This window comes from Asterias amurensis, chromosome 18, assembly GCF_032118995.1.
Source record: "Asterias amurensis chromosome 18, ASM3211899v1".
In the NCBI taxonomy this organism is placed as follows: domain Eukaryota; kingdom Metazoa; phylum Echinodermata; class Asteroidea; order Forcipulatida; family Asteriidae; genus Asterias; species Asterias amurensis.
In genome coordinates, this window is record NC_092665.1 from 4,636,428 (window position 1) to 4,653,644 (window position 17,217).

The 17,217-nt window shown below is 38.4% G+C and overlaps 1 protein-coding gene across 1 annotated transcript; it reads right to left on the minus strand.

The window, feature by feature from the left end:
• Window positions 1–308: 308 nt before the first annotated feature.
• LOC139950813 (translocation protein SEC62-like) lies at window positions 309–17,217 on the minus strand. Its single transcript, XM_071949633.1, has 8 exons — window positions 17,174–17,217; window positions 14,673–14,787; window positions 13,099–13,204; window positions 11,354–11,546; window positions 9,411–9,506; window positions 6,854–6,914; window positions 6,054–6,173; window positions 309–4,616 (listed from the first exon to the last, which is right to left on the minus strand). Exons 1-8 carry the CDS (start codon window positions 17,210–17,212, stop codon window positions 4,213–4,215), a joined length of 1,134 nt encoding a protein of 377 aa, XP_071805734.1. The 5' UTR covers window positions 17,213–17,217; the 3' UTR covers window positions 309–4,212.

Genomic DNA, 17,217 nt, shown 5'->3' on the forward strand with positions numbered 1-17,217 from the left:
TAGTCTGTCGGACTAGCGCACGGCGCCGTGTGCTAGTCTTCGGACTAGCGCATGGCAAACCGACGCACTATCACACGGCCGTCGTCTAGCAAAACTAAGACATGTCATGTGACGCGCTCTAAACCAATGAGCAGGCAGAATACTTGCAAGGGGTGTTATAAAGCCCAATGTTCATAGATATCTATACCTCCATGGTATATCCATGTTAATTTTGATAAAGGACAGTCCACTTAATAATAATCCTCACATCACATAAATCTTTCTTTCTGCAAGATACAGTTGCAAAATGAATTACTTTAATTTTCATAGATGAAGTTACACTATTGGTAATTGTCGCAGACCAGTATTCTCACTTGGTGTATCTCAACATAAATGCACAATATAACAAACCTGTGAAAATTTGAACTCAATTGGTCATTGAAGTTACGAGAGAGAAACGCCCTTGTCGCACAAGTCGTGTGCTTTCAGATGCTTGAATTTGAGTCCTCAGCTGAGGTCTCAAAATCAAATTCAAATATTTTAGAGGAAAGTTAATTCTTTCTTAAAGGATTTGGGTACCTTTTCAAAATGTCTATAGATTTACATTAAACTTATAGGGTTTGAAGATAATGATAGTGGAAACCTTCCCTTCAAATTACTAACTAAGGTGCTGTAGTTTTTGAGAAATGAGTAAAACAATGTCATGAAAATACGTTTGTAAATGATTAAAATAATTTTCGTCTCATGAGACGAAAATTATTTACATGACATTGTTTTACTCATTTCCAAAAAACTACAGCACCTCAGCTCGTAATATTTTCAGGGAAGCTTTCTACTATCATTATCTTCAAACTGTGTAAGTTTAGTGTAAATCTGTGGACATTGTGTTTTTTTGTCCTACAAAAGTTACATAGACCCTTTAAAAACTACGTTACTTCAGAGGGAGCCATTTCTCACAATTGTTTAAAACTATCAACAGCTCTCCATTGCTTGTTACCAAGTAAGTTTTAAAGCTTACATTTATTTTGAGTAATTACCAAAATTGTCCAGTGCCTTTAATAGTTTAGATTAACTGCTCACATAGTCCAATAATACTTAAAACCATTTATTCAAGAGCAAACATTAAAAATCAGAAAACGCACAACTTCAAGTATATAGCTGTAATACTCATAGTTATAACAAAATTTTCAATAAAGCTTGCTTCTATTTTATTTGCTTCACTGCCAAAATATTATTCCAAATGACTGAATAAGAATTAGAATAATACTGAAAAAATGCTATAATAATACTAAATTAAATAAGTAAATAAAATAAGCCATGAAAGAGAAATAGATCAAGAACAAAAGAATGAAGAAACAGAAAGAGGAAATAGGTGAAACAATCTGAAAGGATGACACTGAACTCAGAACAAATAGAAGAGAATATTGGTAAATTTTAGTTTCATTCTCACATTAAAGTTTTATCTACAATAATCAAAAGAGACTAAAAACAAATAAAGTAATTGCATTATTACTTTAATGGATGAATGAAGATGACTCCACAAATTACATCGACAAAATACTAATAATGAATTATGCATTCATTTTTATGAAAATGCAGTATTAATTGACCAATCACCTATTTTGGTGGAAAGAAAAACAAGTTCCAAATATCACACTTGTAACTTCTTCAGTCCGTTGAAAAGTAACTAAAAAAATCTGTTTTTCTTCATTAAGTTTGATAGACGTAGCTTATTAATAAAAAATAGTCAGTGTTTATACAGCACTTTTCACGTCAAAAGGGGGTCCCAAATCGCTTCACATTGTTACCTTAAAGGCACTGGACACATTTGGCAGATGTCAAAGACAGTACTTCAGAGGGAGCCGTTTCTCACAATGTTTTATACTATCAACCTCTCCTCATTACTCGTTACCATGTAAGGTTTAGGCTAATAGTTATTTTGAGTAATAACCAATAGTGTCCACTACCTTTACACATGATTAATCTGAAACTGAGATGCCAATTTATGCTTAATATAAATATATACTTTTTACAGGAGTCTTTACAATCTCAACTGTCTAAGCTACCTCAATTGTTTGTTCCAACAGGACGCCATTTATCAGCTGAGGTTTCGAATCAATTCAAGTATTTTAGTGAAAAATTACATGTACTTCTTTCTCAAAAACCATGTTACTTCATTTCTCACAATGTTGTTAACCATCAACAGCCCTCCATTGCTCGTCACCAAGTAATTTTTATGCTAATAATTATTTTGAGTAATTACCAATAGTGTCCAGGGGTGGATTTCACAAAGAGTTAAGACTAGTCTTATCTCGACTTAGGACAAGTTACTCGTCCTAACTTAGGACTCCCCAAACGTTTTTGATATCTCCTAGGACCAGTCCTAAGGTAGGAATAGTCCTACACGTAACTCTTTGTGAAATCGGCCCCAGTGTCTTAAAAGGCACTGTACACGTTTGGTAATTGTAAAAAAAAACAGTGTTCTCACTTGGTGTATCCCATCATAAGCATAAAATAACAAACGTGTGTAAATTTTGGCTCAATGGGTCATCGAAGTTGCGAGAAAATGATGAAAGAAAAAACACCCTTGTTGGACGAACTTGTGTGCTTTCAGATAGGAATAAAAGACTTCTAGCTAGAAGTCTTTCAATATTTTAGTGAGAAATTGTAAATCTTTCTCAAAAACTACGTTACTTCAGAGGGAGTAGCAATGTTTTATACCATCAACAGCTCTCCATTGCTTGTTACCAAGTCAGTTTTTAAGTTAATATTTGTCTTGAGTACTAACCAAACATGTACCTTCCCTTTAAACAACGTTCCTCCACAAAATATATATATTATTTGCCATTTTGATGTACTTGGAGAGTCAACAAGTTATTTCTGCTAACTTATTGCTAAAGGCTTGTTCCACCTGGTTTGCTTTTATTAAAATCTGCTTACTCGAGTTAGAATGGTCAGAATTTTTTGGGGGGTGGGTTGCCTTAGACATGAATGAGCATCGTAAACACTGGTGCAGTGTTAACACACATAGACAACATTAGCAATTAGCCATTTGCGAGTAAGATTTGAATCGTATCTGGTACAATGACTTGCTTAAGCCGTGTTTGCACTGGATTAATATTTTGGGCAACTTAACCATGACGCTGGGTAACATTCCGACGGGTTAACTTTCCCACCGTCCGCACTTGGATTTATTTGACTCGGGTAAACTTACCGAGACCGTGGGTTAACTAACTGAGCTGGCCCCCTGCGTAACATTGAATAGTTTGATAATCACAAAAATCTTATTCTTCCATGACAAAACATGTCAGCTTCTTCGGATCACGGACGGATGGGAGATTTAACCGAGTCATCCCGTCCGCATTGGACTTTCTGGCTCGGTTAAACTGACCTGGTCAATCTTCCTGGGCACCTTTGGCTCGGTTAAACTACCCATTCCGGTCGGGTAAGTTTCCTGGGAGGAAAACTTCCTGGGCTGTTCGCATTGGACTTAAAATGGGTAAGTTACCTATTGGCTCGGGTAGTTTACCCAAATTAAGTCCAATGGGAACAGGGCTTTAGTCACAAGTTACCGCTTACATTTGAATTCCTCAGACTAAAGAGGGACAGTTGGTATATATTACATGATTCGGGGCAAGCTTTTGTATAGCAACCTCCAGATGAGCAAACCCTGGTACCAGTGTGCCATACACATCCATTCAGAATTGTGTATGCGTTTTCACCTTCACCGTTTCTTACGTAACTACGCAAAAGCTTACCCCTAATCATGTGACATAGCAATTGCTCTGTAGTCTTAGGAATTCAAACTTAAGTGGTGACATAACCATCATGCGCGTCATTATACCAGACAAAGTTAAAATCTAACATGCCAATTGCTTATGTCAAACACTAGTAACCCACACTTTTTGTAACTGAACATCAACATAAAATACAAAACCTGTGAGAATTTAAGCGCAATTGGTCATGAAAATCACAAGAAAATAGTGAAAACCCCAGTATATGTTTTCACCAATTACAAACAAAAATCTGAATGCAGCTCGCGAGATCTAAACTATCGTTTCATTCATTTCTAAAGACTTCAGCATTTCGAGCAAAACTATTTCAAGGGATGTTTTCAACCATGACCATCTTTATACCATGTATTATGAAGTGTATATCTGTGAGCATTTATATTTTAAATCTCACCAATACTGTGCACATCCTTAAAAACCAAATTTCCAGTACGAGTACGAGTTATTGTCTAGAAATACTTGGTTGTGATTCCTCCGATGCAGCGGACACCTCATCTTGCTCAATAAATTCAAATTCATCTTGATGATCAGGATTAGAACTGGAGCGACTTCCATTGTCGTCTTCTTCTTCATCTTCCTCTTCTTCTTCCTCATTCTGTTTATCTGGATCCTCCTCTTGTACGTCATCACTTGTTACTCCTTTTTCTTCCTCTGTTTCTTTTGTCTCTTCTTCAGTCGTCAAAGTTGTGGTATTGGAAGATTTTGTGTCTGGTTTGTTGACGTCGAGTTGATAGGCAGGTTGAAATGATTCAAGTATTCCAACATCGGCAAGAAGATTTGGAAATATCCAGAGATGAAATCTCCCGATAGTACAACCCCACAGAAGGACGAACATGACAAGGCGTACTGCAAGAAGAGATCACAAGTCTTATCTTAAGTTATCTCAAGTGTAGTGTCCTCATCACCATTTTTCACGGAGAGATGGGCAAGTCAAAATGTAGAGAAGCTTTTTTATTTTATTAATGGATGCTCAAACTCAAACTGAAAACTATAAACCTTTATTGTACAGCTTCAGAGCACTGGTGCAGTTTAACCACTTCAAGTCAGATGATTATGCCTGACACAGTGATTTACAATTTATATGGTATGAGTGATAAAGGAATTGGGTAATTTTTGTCCAGAGATTAACATTAAACTTACACCGTTTGAAGATAATGGTAGTAGAAAGCTTACCTTAAAATATTAATTGCCGAGGTTGTGTAGTTTTTGAGAAATTAGTAAAACAAAGTTGAAAATGCTATTTATCTAAACAGTTGTCGTGACTTGTTTTACATTTTTTCAAAAACTACAGCACCTCCGCAAGTTTTCTACCATCATTATCTTTATTATAAAACTGTGTGCGTTTGAAAGGAACAGGTTGCTCTGGACTCTTAAAACGGACTCTTAAAACATCTTTCTAACCATATGAATTACACAAGAAAACAGTTTCAAACTCTCTTTATAGACCAGCTCGTCCGATCAAAGTCAACGTGTTCCTCTAATGTAAATCTGTGGACATTGCGTTTTGTGTTCTACCAAAAGTACCAAGACCCTCTAAATAGTTAAGTCCCTGTCTTCTTACATGATGAACTTACCAATCGCTAGAGCCAGTACACTTCCCACTACACCAGCCCCACCAAGACTTAAATAGTAAGTCCCTGTCTTCCTACATGATGAACTTACAAATCGCTAGACTAGGCCACTTCCTACCACACCAGCGCCACCAAGACTTAAATAGTAAGTCCCTGTCTTCCTACATGATGAACTTACAAATCGCTAGAGCCAGTACACTTCCCACTACACCAACCCCACCAAGACTTAAATAGTAAGTCCCTGTCTTCCTACATGATGAACCTACCAATCACTAGAGCCAGTACACTTCCCACTACACCAGCCCCACCAAGACTTAAATAGTAAATCCCCGTCTTCTTACATGATGAACTTATCAATCGCTAGAGCCAGTACACTTCCCACTACACCAGCCCCACCAAGACTTAAATAGTAAGTCCCTGTCTTCCTACATGATGAACTTACAAATCGCTAGAGCTAGGCCACTTCCTACCACACCAGCGCCACCAAGACTTAAATAGTAAGTCCCTGTCTTCCTACATGATAAACTTACCAATCGCTAGAGCTAAAACACTTCCCACTACACCAGCCCCACCAAGACTTAAATTTAAATAGTAAGTACCTGTCTTCCTACATGATGAACTTACAAATCGCTAGAGCTAGGCCACTTTCTACCACACCAGCGCCACCAAGACTTAAATAGTAAGTCCCTGTCTTCCTACATGATGAACTTACCAATCGCTAGAGCAAGAACACTTCCCACTACACCAGCCCCACCAAGACTTAAATAGTAAGTGCCAGCTCTCATCCATGGTGGCCACAGAGGAAACAAACAAACTCCTATCGCTCCAACAACTAAAAAAAACAACAACATAATAACGAAGCTATAATGGAGTCATACTAAGGGAATCAATGTGTGGTGAAGAGGTTTTCAACTAGTGGTTTAATCCCAACGAGGCCTGGTTCTTCATAATTTTACCGAGACTAAGTCGAGGTAAATTATCAAGAACCAGGCCTCGGCTGGTTTAAACCACTAGTTGAAAAACATAAATTTTAACAGATTTGTTACTTTATGCATATGTTGAGATACACCAACTGTTCAGACTACTCTTTGACAATTACCAATAGCTGAATAGTGTCCAGTGTCTTTAAAGCCATTATACACTTTCGGTACAGAAAAAAAAAAAAAGTTTTACAGGGTTTACAGAAGGTAATGGTGAAAGACTTATCTTGAAATATTTTTCCATGAAATGGTTTACTTTTTGAGAAACCATTAAAACATTATCAATTCTCGATAGCGAGAATTACGGATTTATTTTAAACACATGTCATGACGCTGCGAAACGTGGGGAAACAATGGTTGGTTTTCCCGTTATTTTCTCCCGACTCCGATGACCCTAAATTTTCACAGGTTTGTTATTTTATATATAAGTTGTGATACACGAAGTGTGGGCCTTGGACAATACTGTTTACCGATAGTTTACTCTCAAACCACATAACTACACATTATGAGGGCAATTCGAAGTTAAACTCACCTAGCAACAAACCATATACATAGTACATGGGTTTGATTGGGTCATAAATCCACACGTATGCCTGTGGGTGAAAAAAAAAGGAAATGAATATACAATATTGAATAATGAGAAGTTAAAAAGATACTGCAGAAGACTATGTTCCATTTCATTAAAGGCACTGGACACTATTGGTAATTACTAAAAAAACTTGTTAATAATAATAATAATAATAATAATAAGACTTTTAATGCGCACATATCCACCCTGCTGGGTGTTCAAGGCGCAGAATTGTTGTCATAAAAACATTTATGTTAGCATTTATGTTAACAAAAAAACTTACTTGGTAATGAGCAATGATAGTATAAAACCTTATGAAAAATGGCTCCCTCTGAAGTAACGTAGTTTTTGAGAAAGAAATAATTTCTCACTGAAATAATATTTCAAATGAATTCGAAACCTCAGCTGAGGTCTGGAATTCGATGCATCTGAAAGCACACAACTTGTGCGACAAGGGTGTTTTTTCTTTCATTATTCTCTCACAACTTCGACGACCTATTGAGTCTAAATTTATACATGTTGAGATACACTAAGTGAGAATACTGGCCTTAAGAATTACCAATAGTGTCCAATGCCTTTAAGGAATGAGAACTTGATACAATAATAAGAGCTTGTCAGAGTTGCGCATGAAGCTGAGACCTGTAAGATCTAAAACTAAAACAGGACACACGACAAAATTAAGTGCTTATACACCAATCCAGGCACGCAAGTGTTGGGCACCGCGCTCCTACTGCGGAGTACCTGCGCCTAATTTTTTGCACAAAGACACGAGAAAATCATGTTCCTTTTCACTCTCCATAGAAATTAAATGTTTTCCTCAACGACTTACAAGATTTCCTTGATAGGAGATCATGATATACCAATGTAGATCACTGACCACAAATATTTGCAACTAAAAAGAAACCGAATCATCTTAAAAACGATGCTTGTCTTAGGTGAGTTAGGGGTCAAAGACGCGGAAACTGCATAATAGTTGCTAAAATGCGTTACATCGGCAAGGTATTTTGTCAGAATTCCAGTATTTTACTTTCTGCTTAATTTTAAAAATTTATCAAGAACGTAGTACATCGTTATATCATGCAGCCATATCAGGGAAATTGCATAGATTGTCGAGGAAGACATTCAATTCCCGTAAAAAGTGGAAAAGAAAACGATTTTCTTGTGTCTTTGTGCACAAAATTAGGCACAAGTACACCGCAGCAGTGGCGCGCCACGCCCAGCACTTGCACAACCCGATTTGTGTATACTGTGGGTAAACACAAATAATAACATTATTTATCCCCGATTCAAATTTAACATCTGTTAAAATCACTTTGATACCTGCTTTGATTGGTTTTTGAAAGGGCCAGGGCACCAAGGCATTATCTCCTCTGTAAAGGGCACCCTAAATGTATGACGAAATTGTACAGTTCTACTAGAGCATTTCAATGGAGCACCAAGGCTATGACCAGGGGGCATGGACACAATCGCCTCCATTGAGAAGTATACGGTCTGTGCTCTAGAATGAAAATGTCATGGATTCAAATCCCAGAGCGATATGCCTGTGGGGTATGGGGGCTAACTAGCCAGCAGCCGATTTCACGAAACGCTAGGATTAATCCTAACTCGAGGAAGGACGAGCAACTCGCCCTAACTAAGGAAGGGTTCGATGCGTCCTACGTATTTGGATACGGATCTGAACCTGTCCTAAGTCCTAAGATTGATCCTAAGTTAGGAAGAGTTTGGTGAAATCGAAGGCTGAACATCTGACGTCACACTTCGAGGCTTGTGAATAACGCCAGAGACCTGCCTCGAGACAGGCGTGTATATTCACCTTTGACCTAATACCCTCATTTCAGATAAGGATACGCAGTCAAATTCCATTGTGGACGTGACAGCAGCGACTGTTTTGGCACCTATGTCACTGCACGTTTATCAATATCATTGTATCCAATGGAATCACTGGATCTAGCGGCAGGGACCTGTCTTAAAGACCTGCTTCTTGAACAAAAATGTCAAGTCGTGAACTTTGCTGAATTCCACTTAAAATGTTTTTGATGAATAAGGAAATCGAGTCTATGATTATAAATAGGTTTCAATTGTGTAAAAAAACAATCATTTTGTATGCCCTTGTCCAGAGCTTTTCTGCAAGATTTGCGAAAAGCCCCGTTACGTAATCACTCTCAAAACGTCATAAGTAGATAAAGCTGCTTTGTTGCAGCGTGGATGTATAACAAAGCAAACTCCCACAAATGACGTCAGCGGCATTGTTCTTTGACGCCCGCTCTCAATGGCAGATGTGTTTTTAGTTTTTCAAAAAACCTTTAGGTAGGGGCCTGATTTTTTACTTGATAATTACGAAAAGTTCAGAAGTGTACACATATCAAAATTACATTAAAATGGTGAACAAGTGCATTATAAACAAGTAAAAATACCATTTCTGTTGAAAACATTCCGCTCAGGTAGCTGTTTAAAGACAGCAGCCCTGTCTAGGGGCTAACTTATCACTTTGGCAATAACCGATGAGTAGAAGACCACTTACATCACTTCCATCTTTGAAGTACTGATCGTCTGTGGGCTCAAGTTTTATCTTCCTCTTGCCTTCCTTGCTCTTCTTAGCTTTTGGTGTTCCCTCTTCCTGTAATAAAAACATGAAACACTTGAAGATTAAGATTAATAATAACATAAGTCTTATCATGCTTATAAAGCTCATGTACGTGTATCTACCAAACAAGGTACTCAAGGCGCTGAGTACAAACTTTCAGAAAGATTGGTTACTGAAGTTATGAGTTATGAGAGCCAATTATGTAGCACTTATAAGGGTTTACAAGGTGCTATGCCGCATACAGAAGCCACAGCCAGGAACCCCAGGGGGAACCCGGGGCCGAACCCCTTCTCTTTTCGTTAAGTGCACTGGGTTCTTTTATACGCATACACAACACGGGACGAACGGCTTCACGTCCCATCGGTAGGACGAAGCAATGGTTAAGTGTCTTGCTTCAGGACACAAGTGTCACGGCTGGGGATTCGAACCCACACTCTGCTGAACAGAAACACCAGAGTTTGAATTCGGCGCTCGCAACCACTCGGCCATGACACTTCCACGGGTTGACACGGGTAGAAATTACCAAAACTTGGCCAAGTTTTACTTGGCTGGTGAAATGTCACCGGTTTTGAATATCATCAAGTGGCATATGTGGTGTTTTTTTTCCAGAAGGCCTCAAGTACATAGTGTTTATCACATACCAGTGTAGGGTAACACCAAAATAATGACATGCTCTCACATCACAGTTAGTAAATGAATATGTCCATATAAAGTTCAAGATAATGAGGCCCATTTTCCTAGAGCTGCTTTAGGCACGAAAAGGAACTAAGCAGAGCTATATTACTTGCAAGAATAAGGCTACCAGCCAAAATACCATGTCACATATGTACCATATGTGACTGGTATCCTGAATTTTTTTCGCTTAGCAGAAGGGTCTTTCTGTGTCAAATCACCGAAAGAAATTGCAAATTGGCTCAAATTAGGTAAATGGGGTAATCGTGGCCCAACAAGCTCAAATTTCAAATTTAAGCTCCATCTGATAAATGGCTTTCATGCTACAGCATGCTCTTTCTCCTCCATTTCGGTCAAAATGCGCCTGACTGCGGATAGTCAAACGACCATCAATTGAAAACCACTGGGTCAAACTGGTTGAAAATTAATGTCTTTGGAGAGGTGCCTTTGTGTGATTTGACACGGAATGACCCAGAAACATTTAAAGGCACTGGACACCTTTAGTAATTGTCGAAGACCATTCTCCTCACTTGGTGTATCTCAACATATGCATAAAATAACAAGCGTTTGAAAATTTGAGCTCAATTGGTCATTGAAGTTGCGAGATTATAATACAAGAAAAACACCCTCGTCACACAAAGTTGTGTGCTTTCAGATGCTTGATTTTGGGACCTCAAAATCTAAGTTCTCACAATGTTTTTATACTAAACACAGCTCTCAACTGCTTGTTACCTAGTAAGTTTTTATGCTAACATTAACAATTATTTTGAGTAGTTATCAATAGTGTACACTACCTTTAGAGTCATTGGACCTTTTCGGAACAGAAAACAAAATAACAGTTTAAAGATTTACAAATAACTTACAGGGTTAACAGAAGGTCATGGTGAAAGACTTCTCTTGAAATATTAGTCCATGAAATGCTTGAGTTTTTGAAAAAAACATTAAAACAATTATCAATTCTCGATATCGAGAATTACGGATTTATTTTAAACACATGTCATGACACAGCGAAACGTGTGGAAACAAAGGTGGGTTTTTCCCGTTATTTTCTCCCGACTCTGATGACCGATTGAGCCTAAATTTTCACAGGTTTGTTATATTGTATGTATAAGTTGTGGTACACAAAGTGTGGGCCTTTGGACAATCCTGTTTACTGAAAGTGTCCAAAGGCTTTAAAGATATTTAAGGCCTTCATTATTTCAACTTACCCTATCATTAACCTCTTTATCCACTTTTTCTTTAGTTTCTTTCTCTTGCTTCTTGTCTTTCTTGCTTTTGGTTTCTTCCTTCTTTACATCTTGTACCTTGTCCTCCTTCTTACACTCCTTATCTTTTTTCTCGTCTTTCTTGCTTTTTTTCACCACTTTTAGGGCACGATGGAACATCCCCTTCTGCAAAAGTCTGAAACAAAAATTGGGGCATAAAACAAAACTTGTCAAAGCAAGATGAAACTTGAAGCCAGTGGATGTCAAAAGGTCTCATTCGACGCCATTTTGATGTAACATCACTGAAATTTAGCAATGAACTAAATATTCCAATAGACCATTTTGAATATGGCGTCGTCATTCAAACATCTGCCCTACACCACGGCGTCTGTGAGTGTGTGCGTGGAGGTGTGTGGCATGTGCTGTAGAAATTTATCCGGGAACTCTGTGTGTTGTGCGCTTCAAAAATGTACGCTTTAGACGTGCATGTGGTTTGCCCAACAAGATGGCGACTTTCATAGCAACAAAAGGGTTATTCAATGGTCTGTACACAAATGTACAGAAACATACAAATCTGCAATACATAGTATCAATTATTTAGATGTTTTTTGATGTTAACAAATCTTGCACTAGAAAGGTATCAAATACAACATTTTATTCTAGGTTGCAGGTGGGCACAGAGTCCATGACCTCTGCCGTCCCTGATCTTGGCCTTGGTGCCCTTTAAAATATTCTCATAGACTTTTAAGTGGAATGGATGTGCCCCTTCCAAAAGTTGTATCCAGAATGCTAGACAGTTTTTTAGAAAGCCGCGTGGAGAACCCTAGGTTGTGTGAAACTTCACCCCAAATTACTTATTTCTTTGCTCAAAAGCATTTCTTATGGCATTATAAACATGGTCTTTGTCTAGCATTTATCATAACAAAAGCCTATCAGTCATGTCAGTGGAGGCAGTTAATTTGAAGTAGGCGTGGCTTACAGTGGCTCACACTTAATTGATGTCTTGTGTCCATGGATGTTTTGAGCTGTTTCTGTAGTTCGTTAATTTGTGCCACTGACCACTGTGGGAAAAACCCTGACAAGGGAAATTGAAGTTTCTACTCCGACATTTTAAAGGGCATCATGGACCTACCTCTGTACATAATAATAATAGCTACTTTTTATACGGCGCTTTTCAAGCCCGAAGGCGTCCCAAAGCGCTTCACATTATTACCCCTGGTCAAACTGGGGTACTTTTTCAAAATGTCCATAGATTTACATTAAACTTACAGGGTTTGAAGATAATGATAGTGGATAGCTTCCCTTTAAATATTACTTACTGATGTGCTGTAGTTTTTGAGAAATGAGTAAAACAATGTAATGAAAATTTGTTTGTAAAAGCTTAAAATAATTTTCATGACATTGTTTTACTCATTTCCCAAAAACTACAGCGCCTCAGCACGTAATATTTTCAAGGAAGTTTTCTACTGTCATCATGATCATTATCTTCAAACTGTGTAAGTTTAGTGCAAATCTGTGGACATTGTGTTTTTTGTCCTACAAAAAAGTACATACATCCTTTAAATCATTCCTTAAACCATCTCAACTCCCTGGGGAGTATACAGTATAGCGCTACTTGGCTAAATCAATCACAAGAACCATCTCTGTCCCCACAGGTACCCATTTACCCCTGAGTGGAGAAGCAAATGGTTAAATGTCTTGCTCAAGGACACAAGTGTCACGACCGGGATTCGCAAACAATCACCTACCGGTCAAGGTACTGTACCACTGAATTCCTGTCTGTAAATAAGATGTCTGTACTGCTCTTGCCAGATGCCCACTTAGAGTCTAAAAGCATATCAACGGCTTTAGACCCTGCAATAAAACAACAAAAACAGCCCAATTTATAAGTGATTGATGGATTGAGTTATTGATAAGGGAATCAATGTGTGGTGAAGAGGTTTTCAACTAGTGGTTTAAACCCAACGAGGCATGGTTCTTGATAATTTTACCGAGACGAAGTCGAGGCAAAATATAAAGAACCAGGCCTCGGCGGGTTTAAACCACTAGTTGAAAACCGATTCAACACACTTTGATTCTCATTCATAAATACCTTTTCGGTCAAAAAACATCAACACTTTTTGGTCAAAAGGTATTATAAATGCAAAAATTATAATTGTTCAATGATTTCTTTCAACACAACAACCCTCCAGCAATGAAATGGTAAGGCCCTCGGATAAACGACTCCTTATAAGGAGATGCTGTGCATGTCGCGCGTATCGCGTGATGTTGCACAACTGTTTGAGCCGTTGCTCTCGACCAATAGGAATGAAGACAGTGTCTTTTAAGCACAGGAGCAAGCGCGTGTGTCGCGCCCATGTTTCAACACTTTTTACTGCAGTGTTATATCATCCGTTCAAACAACCCCTTGTGATGCCCTCTCGACCAATCAGAATGGATAAACTGTCTTAGGTATTTATGAATGTTTATTATAACATCTATTCGGGGAAAACATTCACAAGTACATGTACACAAAACATTTAAAAAGAAAAACAAAATCAAGTTAAACAACAGTGGGATGCCCAGGAGAGCATTACAGTTAATAATATTTAACTGCCACATTTCTTTTCCCAGGTATCCCCAGACAATCAGGCAAAGACTTGTATTTGACAAAGCGAGGCCATTTTGCAAATTTATGGGACTCGCCTTGGTAAAACAACTTTTGAAATGACACTAAAACAAGACTAGGGCAATCTGTGGCCTCCCCGTAACTTTGGGCTATAAACTGATTTACATTGGAACCCTGCATATGTACAGGCCTGATACTTCACAGAGGCAATGGAGGCGATTGCCTCCGTTGCCCCTTGCCATTGCCTTGGTGCCCTAGAAATGCTCCAGTAGAAATTTACAATTTCCTCATAGGGTGCCCTTTGCCAAAGAGAAATGCCTTGGTGCCCTTGCCTTTTCAAAAATGAAGCATACAGGCCTGTATGTACATATTGACTCACTCTGCGGTTGTGCAGTTAATAACGATCCTACATGTATCATAACCTAAATTACATGAAGTAGTGTATAGTTAGTCCCAGCCAATTTTCTATACCTTCCGCCCAGGTAGTAGTTAAAAAGTAGGACAGTTCTTTTAAGAACTGAGAAGTCTCTCGAACAATCCGGCAAATCTACTCCGCGGTAGTAGAATATAGAAAGACAGTTCTCTAAAGAACAAACTCTACCTGGCAAGTAGATACACACATGGTGTTACCAGAAACATTGTTACCTCACCATGCAATGCCTCAAGTCATTGATTGTACTTCAAATATTATTGACAAACGAATGGTTTGTTTACCTGTAAAATAGTCCACCTTGTGGCCCATGAAGTTGCTGTTTTTGGTGGCAAGGTTGAAGCGAAGATGTTTCCCAACTGCAGTCTCCTCATCAGTTGGTTTGTCAGCTTGCCCTTCCTATATAGAAATACGTGTAGATACAATTTTATGCCATCAAATTCACATTCAAAAGACTGGGGGAATTAGTTCCATAAATACTGCCAATCATCAGGCGTCAGGGCCCAATTTCATTTCAAAAATATGCTTAGCATGAAATTTCTTTCTTGACAAAAAACAGGATTACCAACCAAATTTCTGTTGTTTCATATTGCTTGTTACTGGTATTCAGCTGTTGTTTGCTTATCCTGAAAATCACGTGGAAATTTGGTTGGTAATCCTGTTTTTATCAAGGAAGAAATTCCATGCTTAGCAAATTTTTGTGCTTAGCAGCTCTATGACATTGGGCCCTGGACTTGCTGTGATTCTTGGCTCAACTCAGCAACCACAGCTCCTGGGGCAAAAAGCCTTTTTGAGATATGGCGGACAGCGGACACAATACGTTATAAGTTTTGGTAAATTTGTGTGTACGTGTATCAGTACTGACGTGTATACACTTAAACCAAACAGTACACACCTATCACTTCCACCATATGTACCTCAAAAAAGGTTATGGTCTTCCACCTAATAATATGCTCGAATCAAACCAGGAACACCGGGGCGATCCCCTACTCCATCAAAAAATGCACTGGGTTCTGTTATGTGCGTTACACAACACACAGGACCAACGTGTAGACATCTGGAAGATGCATGATGTTTTAGTGCCAAGTCACAGACAGCAAGGATTGTTGAAGTAAACTAATCTGTCCCTTGGTCTTGTTGGATACACCTCCCTGATGAGATGGAGCATGCTGATTATCACCTGAAACTTGTTAAAGTCACCTGGCAATATAATTTTTTTTTTCAAACATTAGAGTATACGTTTCTGAACAATATATATATTTTTTTTAATGATATAAATATGTTTACAAAAATAAATAAAGTTGTGTGGGGGTGACTCCGCCTACCCTTTTTGTGACATCAATCGAGGCAGAGTTTGCCTCGATCGAACATCGAACACCGTACGTGCAAGTACATTCAAGTCCTAGTCGTGAGTTTGTACATTTCGAAAAAGTTGTTTTCTGGCATTTTTCCGGCAATGTCGATCTGGTGTATTGCTGCTGGATGCAGCAAAACAACTAAAGATGGGGTCAGTTTGCAAGTCTTTTCCAGCGCTGTGCACATGGTGCAGCAAACACTACGAGCCGTCGTGCTTCGAGAATCCGAAATACACTACACATTTTGACATGAAGAAAAAGGTTCTTTTCTGAAACATGACGCCATCCCAATAATTTTTCAAGCTAGTGGGGAAGTCAAAGAAGGTACCTGAAAGATGTAACAAACCTAAAAAAAAAAAACAGGTATTGTTTTAACCTTGAGGGCATGTTTTTAGCTTGCGCCAAGCTTCACTATCTTGTGTTGGCACTGCATGAATTAATCGCGCCTCGATTGACGTCACGTACAGCCCCCTCTCGGGTCGGGCTTATTTTCAAATTTGCAAATAACATGGAAACAAATGTTTTTAAACCTTAGTTAATTGTTTATTCATACTTCACTCATCAAAACACATTTTAGTGACAAAAGCTTTATTTTGACAAAAAACTGCACAGGTTTGTAACACCCCTCTCACAGAATGGTTTAGTCCGACTCGGCCGCATTATGATTATGAATGCATGTGGGGAAAGTTTTGATAGTGCCGTACAAAAGAAACTTCAGTTATCATGGTTATTGGTGGCTAACGGTCGTAAAACTTTGACCTATCAATGCTTATTTGAAAAACGTGTAGCGTTAAGGAGGCCCAAAATATTGGACCCCTCTTAAAATAAAAGGCTCACGGGGAGCCTTTTATATATTAAACATTTCTAGAAAAAGGGGGGGGGGGTAGGGGAAAAGTTTCCGTATGGCGCCACCACTTTTTCATTCGATATGAAAAGTATCTAAAAATGGAAAAGTTTTCGTATGGCGCCACCACTTTTTCATTCGATATGAAATAATATAGTATCTAATTTACCTCAATGAGATATCCCTTTTTGTAAAAATGCGTGAAAAAGTGGTGGCGCCATATGGAAAGTTATCCCTAAAAATTACCACAATGACTAATGAGATTTCCCTTTATGTAAAAATAAGTGAAAAAGTGGTGGCGCCATACGGAAAGTTATCCTCACTGACCAGTGCAATTGCATAATAATCGAATGCCACGTTTGACGTCGGTAATGTTTTGTTGATGATCGAACAGCTGCTAGGCGGAACCGCTGTGCGTGATGTGGTCACTGTTCTCACAGGCTACTGTACTGTTTTTATTGACACTAAAAACAGTTTATATAACTTCAATTCTTTCCAAAACAAGACATACGGAACAGTATATGAATACGCATTTTAATGGAACAGTCATAATGAACAATTTACTTCAATTTTAGACATTGCTTACATCTCTCTTCTTTCGTCGTCTATTCTGACGTTCCGCCATGTTGG